This window comes from Rana temporaria, chromosome 2 (assembly GCF_905171775.1).
Source record: "Rana temporaria chromosome 2, aRanTem1.1, whole genome shotgun sequence".
Classification (NCBI taxonomy): domain Eukaryota; kingdom Metazoa; phylum Chordata; class Amphibia; order Anura; family Ranidae; genus Rana; species Rana temporaria.
The window spans coordinates 412,464,971-412,479,151 of record NC_053490.1 but is presented as its reverse complement, the minus strand read 5'-3'; the positions used below and the strand labels follow the sequence as shown (position 1 = coordinate 412,479,151).

Here is a 14,181-nt window from a genome sequence, read left to right as displayed (position 1 = left end):
GCTTTTTCATATTGAGATATGGAGTTACAGTCTTCATAGGGATTGGATTGCTTACTGTAAATAGACTGTTTACTTTACAAGTGAATTTTCCCCAGAGCTTAGGGAATGAGGTGAAGCTCTGTTGACTTCTATCATCCAATCATGACCAAGCAAAATGCTGTATTTTTTTACCCATGGCTGGGTATTCTTTGTCAAGAAAATTTTACCACATTCACTAAGCTCTGGTGGAAATTCTCTTCAAAGTGCAACTTCCTGTGCAAAGCGAACAACCACATGGTCTATATACAGCTTTTTAATCAACTTTCTAATATATACAGCTTAAAAAATAATGAAATAAAATCACATTTTAGAGCACTGTATAAATTAGTGTGAACTATGGGGAATTACTACATAGCCCAGAAATTGAGTTTTACTTTATGAAGTTATGGCAAGCTGAAAATTTTAGTAATATTTCATATTATTTTATATAATTTATATTTAATTTTTTCCTCACAAAAGCAGAAAATAAAGTTTGCATGTGCAGTATGTCCTCCACCTTGCCTAGTTACATCAAATATCACTGAATTTTACCTAAAATAACAACCAATAGCAAAAAGTTTTTTGCGTGTGGGATATTTTCTCACTTTTTCTCTGGTAAAAACTTTGTGAAGCTTTATCACATTTACTAAGCTCTGGAGCAACTGCACTTGCATAGTGCACAGTCATTTTGCTTTTAGTAAATCAACCCCTAGTCTTTCACTTTCAGGCAGAGGCTGCTTTACTAAAAGATTTTACAATGTTCACACACAAAAAAAAAAAAAGATTTTTAATTATCCAATCATGTTAAGAAAATGCCTATTTACATATTTTAACTGTAAATCATTGGATAACTGAAGCAAAAATGCACTCAATTTAATGTATGAACATTCTCAAATTCTTTAGTAAATCAACCTTACAGCCTGTCATTGGAACAGAAAGTGAGAGGGAATCTTTGCAGTGGGAGCACATCAATAAAAACCTGACTGACCTTTAGAACATTATTCACTCTCTCCAACCTAAAGGCAAAAAAGTTTTAGTGTATGTGGCTTTTAGTTACAGTAGATCTTACAGTTAAAATCATCCACTTAACCGCTTGTCGACCGCTGCATGACAATAGACGTCGGCAGAAGGCACAGCTGCGCAAAGCAACGTACCTGTACGTCGCCTTTAAATCGCAGCATAGTGGGCGCCCGCTGGGTGCCCACAATCGTGTCACGAAGCGGCAGAACGGGGAGATGCACTGATCGCTGTATAAATGACAATGATCCCAAAATAGTGTCAAAAGTGTCCGGTGTCCACCATAATGTCGCAATCATGATAAAAATCGCACATCGCCACCATTACTAATAAAAACATAATAAAAATGTTATAAAACTATCCCCTATTTTGTAGATGCTATAACTTTTGCTATAACTTTTGTGCAAACCAATCAATATGCGCTAATTGCGACTTTTTTTACAAAAGTATGTAGAATACATATCGGCCTTAACTGAGAAAGAAATTATTATTTTTTATATATTTTTGGGGGGTATTTATTATAGCAAAAAGTAAAAAATATTGCTTTTTTTCAAGATTGTCGCTCATTTTTTATTTATAGCGCAAAAAGAAAAAACACAGAGGTGATCAAATACTACCAAAAGAAAGCTCTATTTGTGGGGAGAAAAGGACATCAATTTTGTTTGGGTGACACGTTGCACGTTCGCGCAATTGTCAGTTTAAGTGACGCAGTGCCGAATCGCAAAAAGTGCTCTGGTCAGGAAGGGGGTAAATATTTCCGGGGCTGAAGTGGTTAAATGAGTTATAAGCCCTCAAGGTTTTTCACCTTAATGCATTCTATGCATTAAGGTGGAAACTCTATGCTACAAGCTGCCCCCCCCCCCCAGAGCCCCCCTTTTTTTTACCTGCGACGAGCACAGCAGCTCCAGCCATTGTCTCGGGTCCTCATTGGATAGATTGATAGCAGCAGAAGTCATTGGCTCCCACTGCTGTCAATTAAATCCAGTGCCAGTCCTGCTGTTTGTGTCAATGGACAGAGCAGCAGGACTCGGGGACATGCCCACATGAGTGCCCCCAGGGAAAATGGCTCTCTGTAGAGGCACTTGAGGAGGAGGAGGAGCCAGGAGTGCCACTGGGAGACCCCAGAAAAGGATGTACAAAGATGCTCTGTGCAAAACCGTGTTTGTTATTTTTTTAGAAAAAAAAAATAACCCTTACAATCACTTTAATTCAATTGTGCCTCTTCCCCTCTACAAAAAGCTAAAAAAAAATCCCTGTGGGAAGATCATTCCCAGTTTCTGCTTGTGGTGCCTGCATGAGGGTGATGTCCTCCTTCTTCTGGTGAGTTAATGGGGAATATAGAGTATCCGTAATCTTTCAACAACACAATCATGCACTGTGGTGCAGCAACTTATGGCAAGATGTTGCATACTCAGAATTCTCCAGGAACTTACCGAAATGCAGCATGACATCACCCCCTGCAGTACTAAAGCTGGACTAAAGGTAAATATATGTACAAAAAAAGTCCCTACTTTTTTTGCTGTACAGCTGCTATAAATGATGAGAAAGTGACCAGAGGTATTAAAGTGTTGTGTGGCTGCCAGCAAATCTAATAAAATGACATGCATATTTTGGAAATCTTATAGTTTTAAAGAGTAAAATAATTAAAAATTTGTTTTACTTGACGTTGGCCCTCAATACATATATATACTGTAAAAAAAAATCTTACCGTTTGATTGTTCATCCCATTCAAGTAACCATTTTAACTGGCAGTCACAGGCCCAGGGGTTCCCATGGAGGTACAGATTCTCCAGCAGTGGCATTGTTTGAATCATACTAGCTGGAAGTGTTTGTAGCACATTATCTGATAAATAAAGATGTTTTAATGTTGATTGTCGGAAGTAGTCCAGAAAACTGAAAGTGCAGAACGTGTTGGGATGAAGCTGGTGAAGTAAGTTTCCTTCTAAATGAAGTAGTCTTAATGCCGTTAAACCATTGAATGCATTAGGATGGATGGAGTCGACTTTATTATGGTCAATGTGTAATCTTGTTAGGCTAGAAAGTCCATGAAATGTATGGCTGGTAATCACCTTCAGCTTGTTGTAGCTCATTTTGAAAACCTGCAGAGATAAATAAATATGGTTAAACCAATAATAATACATTACAGTATGGTTAAACCCAAATGAGCCATTTTTTGCATCCTATGTATGTGTTTTTCTGTCTTTCCCTCTTTTTCTGTTCGTCTAAAATGTTTTCTCCTTGAGTTATTCTTTTTAGGATGTCCGTGAACAATGGTATTGGGCATACTGGATATTGATGGATCCCAGAATTGTATTTACTTGTTTAAAGTAAAGATAACATTTTTTTCGTGAGCAGTGTTGGAGTTTTTAAATAAATACTTAAAACAGAACTATACCCACCTCTGCTCCATCCATGGGACATCCTCAAGCTTCATCACTGGTGCTGACATGTTCTTGCCAGCTTTTTCCAGTTTTGGGATCTTTGGCCATCTTGCTTGATCAGGCTGGGATACCTCCCAAAAATGTGAATGGAAGTTAATTAATCATGGCACATGCTGGGATTGTACAGTGAACTGTGTATGTGCAAGAGTTTAAAAGGAGGGAGGTAAGAATCGTTTATTGCAGAAGAGCCAGATTTTATATTTTTAACCAAACTTCCCCTTTAAATGAGTCATAGTGCAAGGCTAAGGGATCCAAAGGAATTCTTCAATACTACTCCAGGGCAAGAGGTGGCAACTTGATGCACAAGGTCTCCTTATTTTCCAGCATCTCCTCACCTCGCTGATGGTGTGGAAGGGAGACATACTTTTTTGCATGCATATACCTTTCTATACCCCAGGGAGCCAGCTATGTGTATACAAATGTCCACATTCCTCAAAGTATCATTGCTTTACTCTACTGTCTGCTAGTTTCATGTTGCATTGTGGGATGCAATGCCAAAATCCAGCACTAATAAAAAAGAAATCTATAAGTACAGAATATATTTATATTGTATATTTATATTTAATTTTTCTTCCACCCTATGCATGTCAAGTGATGGTTGATGTCACTATCCTCATGATGAAGTACTACGAAATTCTGTGTAGTCCAAGGCACAGGAGGCAGAAGCCAGGTGTAAGATAAGTATATCAGCAAACCTATTTAGTACAGCCATTTGACATGGGGCTAGGTGGGCTTAGTAAACAACCAAATTTTGTATTTTTAGTGTCTACATTAAGGGCTAGTTTTAACTTGACTACATTTTTAACTTCTTTTTCTTTTGGCTCACTTTGATTTGCAGATCATTATTATTTTCTGTTTAAATTTTTAGGGCCAAATCCACAAAGATCCGGCGTAACTTATTTTTTTCCATTTAAGTTACACTGCCTTAAAATTTCTACCTAAGTGCCCGATCCACAAAGCACTTACCTAGAAATTTTGGGTTGTGTAACTTAAATTCCGCCGGCGCAAGGCGTTCCTATTTTCATGGGGGCGATTCCCATTTAAATTAGGCGCGCTCCCGCGCCGGCCGTACTGCGCATGCTCGTGACGTCATTTTCCCGACGTGCATAGCGCGAAATTACATTACGCCGAGCTTTGTGGATTGCGACGGGTCAATAAAGTTGCGTCGGAAAAAAAAAAAAGATACGGCGGGAAAAAAAAATTAAAAATTAAAAAAAAATCGCGTCGCTGGACAGAAAGGTCTGCTTTTACATGGTGTACTAACTTTACACCTTGTAAAAGCAGCCCTAATTTTGCCTATGCAAACTAAAACTTACGGAGAAAAAACGAAGCTGAAAAGCTTCGTGGATCTCCGTAAGTGCTAATTTGCATACCCGAGGCGGCATTTCGACACAAAATGCCCCCAGCGGCGGATGCGGTACTGCATCCTAAGATCCGGCAGTGTAAGTCCCTTACACATGCCGGATCTTCTGCCTAACTATGGAAAACTGATTCTGTGGATCAGTTCCATAGTTAGGAACAGGGATACGACGGCGTAACAGCAGTTACGCCGTCGTATCCCTTTTGTGGATTTGGCCCTTAGTGCTTAAGCCTCGTACACACGACCGTTTTCCTCGGCAAAATCCATCAAGAAAAATGCTTGCAGAGCATTTTTGCCAAGAAAAACGGCAGTGTGTATGTTTTTCGTTAAGAAAACTGTTGTGGATCTCGACGAGAAAAAAAGAGAACATGCTCTCTTTTTTCTCGTCGGGAGTCTCAATTTCCTCGTCGTGTTTCTCGTCAGGCTGGTTTTCGACGAGAAACAAGTTTGTGTGTATACTTAGAAACCCGCTCATGCTCAGAATAAAGTATTAGACGGGAGTGCACCTTCTGTAAAAGTAGCGTTTGTAATGGAGATAGCACATTCGTCACGCTGTAACAGACTGAAAAGCGCAAATCGTCTCTCACCAAAATTTCACTAAGCACGCAGTAACATGAGATTAGCAAAAGCAGCCCCAAGGGTGGCGCCAGTGGAATCAAACTTCCCCTTTATAGTGCCACCATACGTGTTGTACGTCACCGCATTTGAGAACGACGAGATTTTGTCTTGACAGTGTGTATGCAAGGAAAGCTTGACAAGATTCTCGTCAAGCCTGACAAGCACCTCATCGAGGAAAACAACGTTTCTTTTACGACGAGTGTTTATTTTTATGTTTGATTATTTTAGCGCTGCCTAAGTTGGAAGGACTATTCTTTAGACTTTTTTACTTCACTTTGATTTTTTTTTAACTTATAACAAAATAGAATAGGCGTAAGAGTGTCTTTTTACAAGCACTAAGTAACGCTTTATAAACGCTCTCCAAATGACCTATGCACGGTTTGGCCACTCCATAAATACCTATTTTTTTTTAAAGGGAAGTTACATGAAATAAACAATTTGAGGTGTGGCTTGTGATGGTGAATGTTTCCTGCACACACTTCATTAGCAGGGAAGGCAGCATGATGGATTCCTTTACTGTGCCTTTTCTCATGCTTTGCCTCCTGCAGATGATGCTGATGTATGAGCAATTGGCTGAGCAGAGGCACATTGATGTCAGCCATCTTCAAGCAGAACAAACTGGAAGTGCATAGAAGGAAGTGACTACAGGACACTCTACGCTTTCCTCTATCATTACAGGGCATTTTGGGACATTATATTCTTCCTTAGTAGCGTTACCATAGACTTGCATGGGAGGCTTTAAAAGGCTTCAAACACCTCCTGACGTGATATAAGGCTTACATTTTGAAGCAAAGCAATGCGGCGCAATGCTAACGCTTCATATTTTGATAATCTGAACTGCACAATGTGCTGTCCATAGTATCCTTTGCATAGGTGTTTAAAGGGCGTTAAAGTTGGCAGCGTCCTTGGGCCATAAAAAATGATTTTCTGAAATCTGAAAAAAGGAGTATGTACCATTTGCCATCTGCTCTTTGGTTTCCGAATTTGAGCTATTTCACTTCTAATAATTTTATGATCATTTGGTAGATGCTCAAATGTAAATTCCATTTAAGCTTTAACATTTTTATAGTACACATTTTCTGTATATTACACTTTTATAGTTCTCCAAACTCTTGCAGTTTTCTAAACTGATTTCATGTGCCACAGAAAACAAAGATTTTTAAGGTCAACCTACCCACAGGGAAAGGAATAGGAATACAGTGATATAAGTGTTATATGTATTGACCAAGCACATTACCTCATCACTACACCAGAACAAGGATACACTGAACACTGTTTAAATAGATTCTTTGGGAACTTTATTATCCGGTTAGAACTAAAGTGACATTTTTACTTCTGCTTAAAGCAGCAGTTGCACAAATTTAATGTAAGTCAAGCATATTACCTGTAGAGAATTCAGGTCTCTAAAAGCACCATTGGGAATGTTTTGCACATCATTGCTATGAATCAAAAGCATCTCCAGTTTTGAAAGTCCAACAAATGAATTTTCAGGTATGGATTGAATGCTGTTAAAGCTGAAACAGAAGATAGTATATGTGAGAAATGTAGATCTACAATTCTAAAAGTTCAGTGTAATTGCAAACTAAACTCAGGCAGGAAGTATTTGATTTTTCGAAAAGTCATTTCACCAAAATGTGATATTCCACAAGTAGGGTTTGTAGTTCACTTTTGATTTTGATTTTTTGGGAATGCCTGCAATGACATCTCCCAACCACAGTCCCCAGCTTTGTGATTGCCAACAATGGACTCTGTTTCTGCTGAAGGAGGAGTATTATTTGCATTAATTAGAGTGCATATAAATTCTAACATTGAACATTTTTTTTCTCTTTTGGTCTATTAAATATACAGGTGGAAGTATTTTGTTTGACAAGTGCAAAAAAGTAGCTGTTAATCCCTCTAGAAATGTAGAGCTGTCTTGTGTCCTGTGCTCTCTGCCAATGGTAACTCATGAAGCCATATCAGCTCTGCCTAGATCACTTCCTTAAACCACAAAACACCCCCATGTTGTGGAGATAAGAAAAAGGAGAGGTGTTCATTAGTTCAGATAAAAAGAAAACTGGGCAGGGCTCAGCGTACATTTACAACACAAGTCTGTGCCATGATGATGTGACTTCTTTCCTAACGCTCAGAAGGAAACCGTGCCTGAAGGGAGCACTGACAGTGCAGCATTGGAGGGGACCACCAGCCAGGTAAGTCTGGCATGATGTGCTAATATCCTGTGCAGACACGTACATTTTAGCTAAAAGCTCCTGCGGCCTGAGAAACATTTTTTGAAGAGGCTTTAACTGGTTTAGCTTATGTGGCTAGAAAAAGAAATTGGACCAGTAAGTCGAAAATACATGATCGCAACAGCAGATTTCCATACCAGAATCTCAGCACTGCAATTTTTTGGTGCAAGAAAAGTTGTGTCTTCAACACAGAAAATCCTAGTAAAAGAGACATGAGTATGCAAATAAGGGATTCATTTTATATTAGGGTGGGATCATTTTAGCTGAGGGTTAGTGTGAAGAGAGAGGAGGTTAGTGTTAAGATTAGGCTTAGGCTACAGGGAGAGAAAGTGTAAGGGGGGTCAATGTGCTTAGCTACCAAATCTGTGTGCTAAAAACTGTTGGCGCTGAGCTTAAATCAAATTTATTGATTCATTACATTACTGTAAACTTTAACCCATATGGCCCAGTGATTTGTTAAACCGTTATTTAAGATGCCAGAAAAAGTACAATGGACCAACTATGAGAACCCGAAGTTTTTTGTGCCCTTGGTTTATAAAAGGCACACAAACAATGCCATTTAAAGGATAACAAATGAAAGCCCCCACTGGTGTCCCCTTTATGCAATTAAAGAAAGTTATTACCCAAAACTGTTTCCACTACCATAAAAAGCCCATAGATTGGCAGTGGTCGAAACCTACAGCTTAAAAAACCCTGCCAATTTTTTTTTACTGTCTCTGTCCCCAATGAGGAGAATAACAATCTCTATTGTCCTGCTTACCATTGTCCCTGAGACAAAATATGATGGGATATTTAAAATTCTAGAATTTTTTACTGGAGCAAGAGACACGGGAAACCCCTCCAGTGAGGACACCTGTTCATGTAAAAGCTGTCCAGAATGTGAACTACATTTGCTTTTAAAAAAGTTCCTTCCATTTTCTGTTGGGCCTTATAGGCAGAAAATGTAGGGAACTATCCCCTATGGGAAAGAGACACCAGAATACAGGGGTTTTAACTAAACAAAAAAAAGTACACTTTAAATGTATTACACCTGTGTGTCTAGCCACAGTAGAAATTAAAATGACAATAAACTCTGATTAAAAAAATTCTATTCAAGTATGTATTTTTTGGCTCAACAATGTACTTTATATTGCTCTCCAGATCTCCAAGTTCCCTTTTATGCTGTTGTGATCTGACTTGCTGTTAGAGGGTGGCTACGTTCATTCTCTATGGTTCCAATGTATGAGGAATGTAGCCACCCTCTCTTGACCATTCCCAGGATGGACTAGGGTCTATAGAGTGTGCATAGAGCAGTGCACATTACACAGTAACACAATTTAACCCCCCTGGCGGTATTCCCGAGTCTGACTCGGGGTTAGATTTTTGTGCTAGGATCGGTAACCCCGAGTCAGACTCGGTCTCGCCTCACTGGATCCACAGGCAGTGTTTACTTATCTTGTCCCTGGATCCAGCGATGCCAATGCGCTGTGTGAGCGAGCGGGACCTCGCTCGATTCACACAGCGTCCTCCTGTGCCACCGATCTCCATTCCCTGCGACATTACGACGCACGGGAGCGGAGAACGGCGCCAAATTCAAAAATGTAAACAAACACATTACATACAGTATACTGTAATCTTATAGATTACAGTACTGTATGTAAAAAATACACACACCCCTTGTCCCTAGTGGTCTGCCCAGTGCCCTACATGTTCTTTTATATAATAAAAACTGTTCTTTCTGCCTGTAAACTGTAGATTGTCCATAGCAACCAAAAGTGTCTTTTTATGTCAAAAATGGTTTTAGAGCAGCTAGAAAACAGCGATAATAAATTATAATCACTTGCAGAATTGTGCGATAGCGATTTGTGTGGAAATTCGTCATAAAAAAATAAAAGTAATGACAGCGACAATTATTATAATTATATTATTATTTGTTATAATTATTTATAATTATTTATTATATTATAATTTATAATTTTGTTTTTAAAAAAATGTCATACCCGGGATGCCTACAAGACTCTTGTTTGGTCAGATTGAGTTAGTGAGTTATTCCTAAGAATTACAGGCCTACAGTATAAAATGCCAAATTTCCTTGCAAATAATGGTACCGCTTTTAGCACCTTTTTTCTGAAAGAATCATACCGCCAGGGAGGTTAATGAAAAATAGATTACATGGCTATTAAGTAGTGGATGTGTATGGGTTATTTTCAGAGAATAAGGCTATCATTTACTGTTGCTTGCTGCTTTATGGCAAAATTTCTCCCAGTGGGAAATCAAAGAAGGTTTTGCTTCAGGTAAGAATGTTTTTAAAGGAACATTGCAACAGTGGTGGCAAATTTATGATTATGCCATTTCATCTTTTGCCAAATATATGCAAATTGCTGACAAAATTGTAATTAGGATACACATGAAGATAACGCTTTTATACATACCCCAAATTAATTCTTTCCACGTGTTTTGGTATCCTTGTTGGTACTGTTGCTAGTGATCGAAAAGTGCAATGAACTTCAGTGTTGACATAACAGGCACATGGGTGAGGACAGGATAAGACACTTTGCGGAAAGCTTAACGTTATAATAATTACTGGTAATAACCATAAATGTATCCGGCTAAACATTCTGGTTAATGTCTTCATTTTTTTTCCTGCAAGTATAAAAAAAAGGAACATTTTTTTTACAGGTACAATTAAGTAAAATTAAAGTTCCAGAACTAAAACTGTGTATACTTTAAAACCTGTGCAGATGTGCAATAAAAAAAAACTAAAGTCTGCATGTAGGACATAAATAATAGCCAGTAAAATGTGTCCCTTGTGCTGATGCCTGTTCTGTTATCTCTCATCGAGATAGGCTAACTATGCCTAACATCTTCACCCAGATGCTTCATTCGTAGAAGTCCTACTACAGCTTCTATGAATAAAAAACAAGCTTTACTTCTCCATTATTCCGGGTGATTTCTTCTCCATCTATTACAATACTATTGTTTTGATCCACAATAGATATTTTCTTTATTTATTTTTTTGGCAGTCAAGGATTGGATAACGTTTGGCTTCAGACTATTCTTATTTACATTTTTATGTATATATCTTTAATTCTGTGTTTTACATTCCACATTATTTCATTAGATTCCCAATACACTTTATACTTTTTTTTTTCAAATAAAGTTTTTTTATTAAGTGTCTCACAAATAGTAACAATACATAGACACAAAAGGAGTCAGAAAAGACATATGCAGAAAGATAATAACTAGTATTACATATGCAGTAGTGTTAGGAGGGTGTGGGCCATTGGCAGAAATAGTGCAAAAACAGCGCAAATACATAAACCAACTCCTTCAGTAACAGTGTCAGCAAAACAAAACAGTATTTTAGAACTGATATCCCGTATAATTTTGCAGAGATAGTCTGCATTTCCAGGAAAGAAGAAAAGAAAGGGGGGAGAAAAGAAAAAAGAAGGAAGAAAGCAGAGAAGAACTTTAGGTTACCGTGTTGACTCCCATACCTGCTCACGGCGAATCCTCCCGCCGATGCCACCCCTCCCAGACCTCGTTGTGGTCGTCCAGCCTATCCTGTTTTCTGGCCTACACTTTATATTTTTAATGTCAACCATAGTTTTTAATACAGAATTTTTAAGTATATACTGTATATAGATTATGTGACACACCCATGTTCTCCACTTTCTTAATTATATAGACACTTTGGCTGACATTTACTAAAACTGATGCACTCTGAATCTAGTGAAGCTGTGCATGGTAGTCAATCAGCTTGTAATTTCAGCTTGTTCAATTAAGCTTTGACAATTAAACATGGAAGCTGATTGGTTTCTGTGCTGAGCTGCAGCAGAATTTGCATGCTCCGCTGTTAGTACATAACCCCCTAAATAACTGACATGGGTTTAATACCTGAAAGTATCCATCCAAATATAAAGAAAATGTGTTGCATTTATCTACACTTTAAAGCCCTGTACAAACGATCGGATACATGATGGAAACTAATCCGATGGATTTTTTCATCGGATATCCGATGAAGCTGACTTTCATCAGTCTTGCCTACACACCATCGGTTAAAAATCCGATCGTGTCCAACGCGGTGACGCAAAACACTACGACGTGCTGAGAAAAATGAAGTTCAATGCTTCCGAGCATACGTCGACTTGATTCTGAGTATGCATGGATTTTTGACCGATGGACTTCTCCACAGACGATCGTTTTTTTCTATCGTTTTTTTAACCATTGGAAAAATTTAAAACAGGTTCTATTTTTTTTCACCGATGGCCCATCGGTCCATTTTCATCAGACAAACCGATCGTGTGTACAGGGCTTAAGTAATTTCATAGAAATTGGAAAGTACAGCCGGAAGTACATCTACTCATAATATTTTCAGAATTTATGCTAAAGTGAAATCCTATGGGCTAACAATATTGATGGCTTATTGTTAAGCATATAACAGCTTATACTCATTAATTCTGTGGCTGACACAAGAGCAAATTTAGAGTACATTCTTTTTTACAATATTTACTAAAATTCCTTATTTCCTTCCCTCATTCCTAAACAAAGCGAAACGATAAGTGAAACGATTGAAAGATCCTTGGATTGCATAATTTATGTTTTTTTTTTCAGAATTATTAACCTATTGTAAAGTTTGACAAGCTACAGAAATATTATTTGAAATTTTCTTCTACTGTGACTTCAGATTTTTCTGACACCTCTTTCAGAAGAGGTGTCAGTGTAGAGATTCCTTCCTTTGTCCCTACATAATTAACAGTCATAACCTATGACAGCTCCTAAATCAAGCTAAGGAACATAAATAGAAGGAGGAACTTGGTATGCACTTGGAATGCAATATTTACTGCAACTTCTAATCTGTCTATCTGGTCTGCATTTACAGAAACTTCCTAAAAAGCATACTTTTTCTGCAACCCTGAATGCAAATAAAAGTCAGAAAGTTCCAGTTTTTTTCTAGAGCATGTTGGGCATAAAATACCTTCTGTCACATGTAATATTACTGCCCCACCAATTATAATAGAAAATAACAGAATCTTCTCTGACTGTATTATGATCCTTTTGACAGAGTTAGGGCTAGGATCACCAGGATCGGATGGGAAAATTCAGTGTGCCTTTGACATCAGTTTGAGACACTTCTGAGATCGTTCAGAATTCATTGCAGGAGCAATTGACCTCCCTTGGACCTTGTCATGGCGTTTGTATTCCACATAGACTTGAATGAACAGAAAAGCCATTCCGAAGCAAACAAAAATTGGTGGCACTGGCCCTTACTGTAGTTGACCACTCAACTTGACCCTTTTTTCTGGAATGCTCAGTAATAGAATACCTCTGTTATCATCTGCTCTTTGGACCCCCCCTCCCCATGTTATATATCGGGCTCGCCTCGCAGCATCCATAGGCAGGGTTTACTTACCTTGTCCCTGGATCCAGCGATGCCACCACGCTGTGTGAGCAAGCGGGACCTTGCTTGATTCACACAGTGCCTATGTGTGCCACCGATCTCCGTTCCCTGTGACGTTACGACGCACGGGAGCGGAGAACGGCGCCAAATTCAAAAAGGTAAACAAACACCTTACATACAGTATACTGTAATCTTATAGATTACAGTACTGTATGTAAAAAATACACACACCCCTTGTCCCTAGTGGTCTGCCCAGTGTCCTACATGTACTTTTATATAATAACAACTGTTCTTTCTGCCTGCAAACTGTAGATTGTCCATAGCAACCAAAAGTGTCCCTTTATGTCAAAAATGGTTTTAGAGCAGCTAGAAAACAGCGATAATAAATTATAATCACTTGCAGAATTGTGCGATAGCGATTTGTGGGAAAATTCGTCATAAAAAAATAAAAGTAATGACAGCGACAATTCTGCAACTGAGCAAATTTCAGTGATTTTGAGTTGATTACATTATTGAATCATTTTTATTATAATTATATTATTATTTGTTATAATTATTTATAATTATTTATTATATTATAATTTATAATTTTGTTTTTAAAAAAATTGCATACCCGGGATGTCTACTAGACTCTTGTTTGGACAGATTTAAGTGAGTTATTCCTAAGAATTACAGGTCTACAGTATATACAGTAAAATTTCCTTGCAAATAATGGTACCGCTTTCAGCACCTAAAATCTGAAATAATCATACCGCCAGGGAGGTTAAGGTGAAAAAACACCTTGCAGTGTCCGGCCCCCCCAAGCCCCTGTTTTACTTACCTGAGCCCTGAACTTCCATGGGCGTGATCCCCCGTCATTCTCCCCATGGCTTCTCGGCTCTTCATTGGATAGATTGATCGCAGCGCAGCCATTGGCTCCCACTGCTGTCAATCAAATCCAATGACACGGCCTTCCGGGGCGGGGCCGAGTCATACACTCGGCGGCTATGTATGCTGAGTGTATGACACAGGAGCGTGCCCGCAAGGTATCCCCCTCAGGAGAGAACTTCACAGAGGAGGTTATCTATTGCAGTGAGGAGCCACAAGAGCCGCCGTGGGACCCCAGAAGAGGCCAATCGG

At 38.6% G+C, this 14,181-nt stretch overlaps 1 protein-coding gene across 2 annotated transcripts in view; it reads right to left on the bottom strand.

Annotated features, from left to right (window-relative positions):
• Positions 1-14,181, bottom strand: part of MXRA5 (matrix remodeling associated 5) — an 86,173-nt gene that overhangs the window by 22,928 nt on the left and 49,064 nt on the right. The window contains exons 2-4 of one of the 2 annotated variants that reach the window (XM_040338164.1): positions 10,094-10,304; positions 6,839-6,968; positions 2,744-3,134 (exon numbers count right to left, since the gene is read on the bottom strand). In XM_040338164.1, the coding sequence (XP_040194098.1) occupies positions 2,744-3,134; positions 6,839-6,968; positions 10,094-10,296 (724 nt within the window). In that variant the 5' untranslated portion in view covers positions 10,297-10,304. Of the gene's footprint in view, positions 1-2,743; positions 3,135-3,434; positions 3,943-6,838; positions 6,969-10,093; positions 10,305-14,181 lie in introns of those variants that run through there. The other variant, XM_040338165.1, reaches the window with a different exon arrangement.